At 42.1% G+C, this 6000-nt stretch overlaps 1 protein-coding gene across 1 annotated transcript in view; it reads right to left on the reverse strand.

Moving 5' to 3' along the window:
* Positions 1-5779, reverse strand: part of desi2 (desumoylating isopeptidase 2) — a 63615-nt gene extending 57836 nt beyond the window's left edge. Inside the window, exon 1 of the mRNA XM_078405382.1 lies at positions 5706-5779. Coding sequence (XP_078261508.1) covers positions 5706-5744 — 39 coding nt within the window. The 5' untranslated portion in view covers positions 5745-5779. The remainder of the gene's footprint in view (positions 1-5705) is intronic.
* Positions 5780-6000: the final 221 nt, after the last annotated feature.

A 6000-nucleotide genomic window follows, 5' to 3' on the forward strand; every position in this document is an offset into this window, starting at 1 on the left:
CAACATAAAAGCAAAAGAGAAGGCATATAACATTGCAAAGATTAGTGAGAAGCCAGCCGATTGGGATGGTTTTAAAAGAACAAAAGGTAACTAAAAGAGAGAAACGATGAAGTACGAATGTAAGCTAGCCAATAATATAAAAGAGGATAGCAAGAGTTTCTATGGATATATAAAGAGTAAAAAAGAGGCAAGAGTGGACATTGGGCCGCTGGAGAATGACACAGGAGAAATGATAACGGGGAATCAAGAAATGGCAGAGGAATTGAATAACTTTTTTGCATTAGTCTTTACAGTGGAAGATACCAGCAGTGTGCCTGCAACCTTCGAGAGTCAGGGGGTGGAAGTTAGTGGAGTGGCGATGACTAAGGAGAAAGTGCTAGAAAAACTGAAAGGTCCGAAGGTGGATAAGTCACCGGATGGACTGCACCCCAGAGTTCTGAAGGAGGTGGCCTCGGAGATTGTGGAGGCATTAGTTGTGATATTTCAAGACTCACTAGAGTTAGGAGTGGTTCCTGAATATTGTGAATATCACCCTGCTGTGCAAGAAGGAAGCAAAGCAGAAGAGCGGAAACTGTAGGCCAGTTAGCCTGATTTTGGTGGTTGGTAAGATTTGAGAGTCAATTATAAAGGATGAGGTTACACAGTACTTGGAAGTTCACAATAAAATAGGCTGAAGTCAGCATGGTTTTGTGAAGGGAAGATTTTGCCTGACAAATCTTCTAGATTTCTTTGAGAATGTTAATAACAGGACAGACAGAGAGGAGGCTGTAGCTGTTGTTTACCTAGATTTTCAGAAGGCCTTCGATGAGGTGCCGCGCGTCAGGCTGCTGGGGAAGATGAGAGCCCATGGTATTAAAGGGAAGATACTGGCATGGATAGCAGATTGGCTGGATGGCAGAAGACAAAGAGTTGCAATAGATGGCACTTTTTCAGGTTGGCTGCCAGTGGTGCTCCGCAAGGGTCGGTGCTGGGGGCGCTTCTCTTCAAGTTGTATATTATTGATTTGGATAAGAGGATTGAATGCTTTGTTGTCGTTTGCAGATGTTGCTAAGATAGATGGAGGGACTGGCAGTGTAGACGAAGCAAGGACTCCGCAGAAGGACGTGGGACAGGTTAGGAGAGTGGGCAGAGAAGTGGCAGATGAAATTCAGTATAGCAAAATGTGGAGTTATGCATTTTGGTACTAGAATAAAGATGTAGATTATTTTCTAAATGGAGAGACTCCAGAAATCGGAGATGCAAAGGGACTTGGAGTACGGATGCAGGACTTCCAAAAAAGTTAATTTGCAAGTCAAATCGGTAGTAAGGAAGGCAAATCCAATGTTAACATTTATATCAAGAGGACTGGAATACACAGATGTAATGCTGGGGCTCCAGAAGGCACTGGTCAGGCTGCATTTTGAGTATTTTGAGCACATTTGGGCCCCATATCTGAAGAAGGATGTGCTGGCTCTGAAGAGGGTCCAGAGGAAGTTTACAAGAATGATTTCAGGAATGAGTGGGTTAGTATTTGACAGCAATGGGCCTCTACTCGTTGGAGTCTAGAAGGTTGAGGGGGAACCTCATTGAAACTTACAGAATAATGAAAGGCATAGATAGAGTGGATGTGGAAAGGATGCGTCCGCTGGTGTGAAGAGTCTAGGACCAAAGGTCATAGCCTCAGAATTGAAGGGCGCTCTTTTAGAAAGGAGATGAGGAGGAAATTCTTTAGTCAGAGGGTAGTTAATCTGTAGAACTCATTGCCACAGGGAGCTGTGGAGACTAAGTCAGTGAATATTTTTAAGGCAGAGATGGTCAAATTATTGATTAGAAGGGGTGTCAAGGGTTATGGGGAGAAGGCAGGAAAATAGGATTAGGAGGCAGAGATCGCATAGACTTGATGGGCCGAGTTGCCTAATTCTACTACTATAACGTGAACTAACTCAGTATGACAATGTTAATACTTTTGGAGTATTAACATTGCAAGAGAAAATATACAATACACATGGCGCCAAATAAATTCATTCCATTAATGGTCAAAATGCTAACAATTACTTCCAATCAAATCAGCCTCAATCTTTAGTTAATCGCACAGAGGACTTTAAGTGAAGACATTCTCTGGCAAAAGATCTTGGACCAGAAATATTGACTGTTTCCCTTTCCACAGAAGCTGACTGACCAGTCTTTCCAGCATTTTCTATTTTTAATATCAGATTTCCAGCATATCTACCTTTAAAAAATTTTCATAATAGATCTCCACTTTGAAAAAGCAACTTACCCTGCAGCTCTCGAGTGTTTAATAATTTCTACTCAAACTGAACAATAAAATTCTTACTTGCAGCAGCACAACAGGTTTGTAAGCACAGTACTCAATAAATAACATAATAAACACATTAAAAAAGTTTAATAAATAAACCCAATATATTGCAAAATAAAACAAAGCCTGATGTCCCTTGTACAATTGAGACAGTTCGAAGTTTGGAGTTTAGTTGGAGTTCATAGCATTCAATGGCCTGTAGGTTGTAAGAAGCTGCTCCCGAATCGTCTTCAGTCTCTTGTACCTTCTTTCCGATGGCAGGAATGAAATGAGAATGTGGCCAGGGTATTGTGGGCCATGTTGGCATTGGCTGCTTTTTTTGAGACAGCACCTCATTGATCCCTTCAATGGTGGGGAGGTCAGTACATGTGATGGACCAGGCAGTTTTCAACACTTTGTAATCTCCTTCATTTCTCGTTCCAATTGCCAAAACAGGCCGTGATGCAAACAGTCAGAATGCACTTTATTGCACACCCGTAGGTGTTCAAGAGAGTATTTATTGACATACCAAATCTCACTAATTTTCTGAGGAAGTGGAGGCATTGATGGGCTTTATGATTGCAATATGTTGGGTCCAGGATAGATCTTCAGAGATATGCATGCCCAGGGATTTGAACTTGTTGACTCACCCACCACTGACCTATCAATTAAGAGAGGTTTGTCGGTTCTCAGTCTTTCATTTTTAAAGATAATAATCAGTTGCTTGATTTTACTGACATTGACAGCAAGGTTCTTCTGGCACCATTCAGACAATTGAACCCCTATAGTCCAACTCATCGTTCCTAGTAATTAGACCAATAGTGGTGTCTTTGGTGAACTTAAAGGAGGATGCTTAAAGCAAACTTAAAGATAATTGTTGTCATACCGTTTGTGTTCTTTTCATGGAGAAGTCAAGGATCCAGTTGCAAAGGGATGCATAGAGACTCAGTTTCTTGAGCCTGGCATCAAGTTTGACGGGGATGGTGTTGAACGGCAAGCTGTAATCCATGAACAGCAGCCTGATGTATGTGTTTTGATGATCCAAGTGGTTCAATGTAGAGTGAAGAGCCAATGAAATTGTATCCCCCGCTGATCTATTGTGGGTGGTAGGCAAATTGTAGTGGGTCCAGGTGCTTTCTAAGGTAGTAGTTAATATGTGCCAGAAACTAACCCCTCAAAGCACTTAATTACCACAGACATTAGTGCCATTCATTGACACGTCACCTTACTCTTCTTGAGCATCGGTATTATTGATGCGCTTTCAAAGCAGGTGGGAATCTCAAACCTCAGTAATTAGAGGTTGAAAATGGCTGCAGAAACTCCAGCCAGTTGGCCCAAGCAGGTTTTGAAAATGCAATCAGGTATCAGGTTCTCTCATTGGAATTGCTGCAAACAAAATGCTTATTTACACATTTTTGCCTTTTCTTCCCGTTAGCTGTAAGCAATCCACTACACACACTGGTATCAAACAATTGCCACATAATGCTTACATTTAGTTGATGCTGATCTTTGCGGTAAAATAATTTCCTGTTCACTATGCAGCATAATCATGATCATGTGTCCTCATAATCATAATAAAGTTCCACAAAAAAGGCCCTTGTACCACCGAATTCCTGCCAAACAGTATTTCTACATTAATCCTACCCAATGCATTTCATTCTCCCCACATTCCTTCAATTTGCCTCACACATTCTACATCTCAACTACAAATTCCGGAAAACATAGTGGCCTATTAGCCTGCATTACTTTTAAGTTGTGGGAAGGAACCAGCACATCCAGAAGAAACTCAGTCACAAGAAATGCAAACTCCACACAGACAGAGCCAGAGATTACGATTGAGTCCAGGTTATTGATGCAGTGAGGCAGCAGCCCCCAATGTTAGTGAATTCCTATACAACCAAAACAATTTTTCCCTCACGTTTACTTGGGAGTTAAGGACAAACAAGATTTGCAGATCACAATTGTAACCTAGTCCAATGACACAATTGTCACAAAATAAGGGCAACTGTCACATTGGGGAGAAGGTGAGAGTAAACAATAACCTACATGAATCTTTCTCCTTGTGTTTTATGTACAAGACAAATATGGTTACCATAGGTACCTTATATAAAAACATGAGAGGGATTGATCTGTAGATGCACAGAGTCTCTTTCCCAGAGTCCGTGAATCGAGGACCAGAGGACATAGGTTTAAGGTGAAGAGGAAAGGGTTTAATGGGAATCTGAGGGGTAACTTTTTCCACACAAACAGTGGTGGGTGCATAGAACAAGCTGCCAGCGGAGGTAGTTGAGGCTGAGACTATCCCAGCATTTAAGAAACACTTAGACAAGTACATGGACAGGACAGGTTTGGTGGGATACGGACCAAATGTAGGCAGGTGAAACTGGGAGATGTTGACTGTAGCTGGGACATGTTGACTGACATGTGAGCATATTGGGCCATAGGACCTGTTTCCACGCTCTGACTCTAATGTAACATTGTTGCAAAACATATTTGCAAATCTCAACAATTAACATAAAAAAATACTTTTTATTGTTATTCAAAGAACACACTTTACATCTCATAGAGGTATTAAAGGTAACAAATATGTATTCATGGGATGAAACAGTTGCACAATTTAAATAAATAGTTACATGAATTCATAAAATATTTTAATTAGCATAATGCCATTGAGCTTTAGCCAAACTTTGAAAATCTCCAATTTCAGTTTCAATTTAGAAACTTATTTTAAACATATTAATGCCATTTAAGATAAACGATATCCTGACTAACAAATATACATAATAACAGAAAATCTGATGAAGGACCCAACTTGCAATGTTAACTTGCTTTTGCTTAGTTTCCAGAATTTTGTTTTTATTTCAGCAGTTCCACCATCCCCAAATGTTTTTGTTCAACGAGTACATAAACTCCTTGAAAATAGTAAATATTATTACTCAAAACAATCCGAGGAAAAATACCCACAACATGATTTACCAGGATACTGCCTCAACATTTTCATTGGAAAACAGGAATATGACTTTCAACCCAAGAGATAATAGAAGGCAGATTCAAAATGCTGGAGTAACTCAGCGGGAGCATCTCTGGAGAGAAGGAATGGGTGACGTTTCGGGTCGAGACTCTTCTTCAGATAATAGAATTCAAATCAATTGGGATAGCGAATGGGAAATTCGCACATGCATATTGATACTCTGAACACATTTTGAATGGGGTTTGAGAATCATTTCGCTTAAGATCCTTTGCTCCTAAATTTACTCCACTAATGTTAACAATGGAAAGTTAGAAGTCTGAAGGCAGTCTTGGCAATGAACGTGGAGAAAGCAAGCAGCAATGAGGAAAGTTGGGAGTGTTAGCAACAGATCGCAGGCACTCGAGCAAGTTCAGCGATCAGCCGGTGGGGACGGGGATCTACGGCCGCTGCTCCACTCACCATGTCGTAGACGTTGAGGACCACCGGCTCGTTGGCCATTCTCTCGGCACTGGGCTGGGCTTCTCTCCTCCGCCGTCCCCCCCGCCGCCGCCACCCCCTCACCCTTTTCCCTGCCCTTTTCCTTTTCCTTTTCCTTTCCCTTTCTCTCTCTCCCCTCCCTCAGCTCCTTCCCACTGCGCGGCGACGCGCCTAACTCCCCCTGCGCGCGCACCCCGCGAGCCCACCCCGCCGCCTCGTTCGAAACGGACGCGCAAGGCGGGAGAGCGGGCGCGCGCGCGCAGAGCGGCGTGAGGGG

This window comes from Rhinoraja longicauda, chromosome 9 (assembly GCF_053455715.1).
Source record: "Rhinoraja longicauda isolate Sanriku21f chromosome 9, sRhiLon1.1, whole genome shotgun sequence".
NCBI classification, from domain to species: domain Eukaryota; kingdom Metazoa; phylum Chordata; class Chondrichthyes; order Rajiformes; family Arhynchobatidae; genus Rhinoraja; species Rhinoraja longicauda.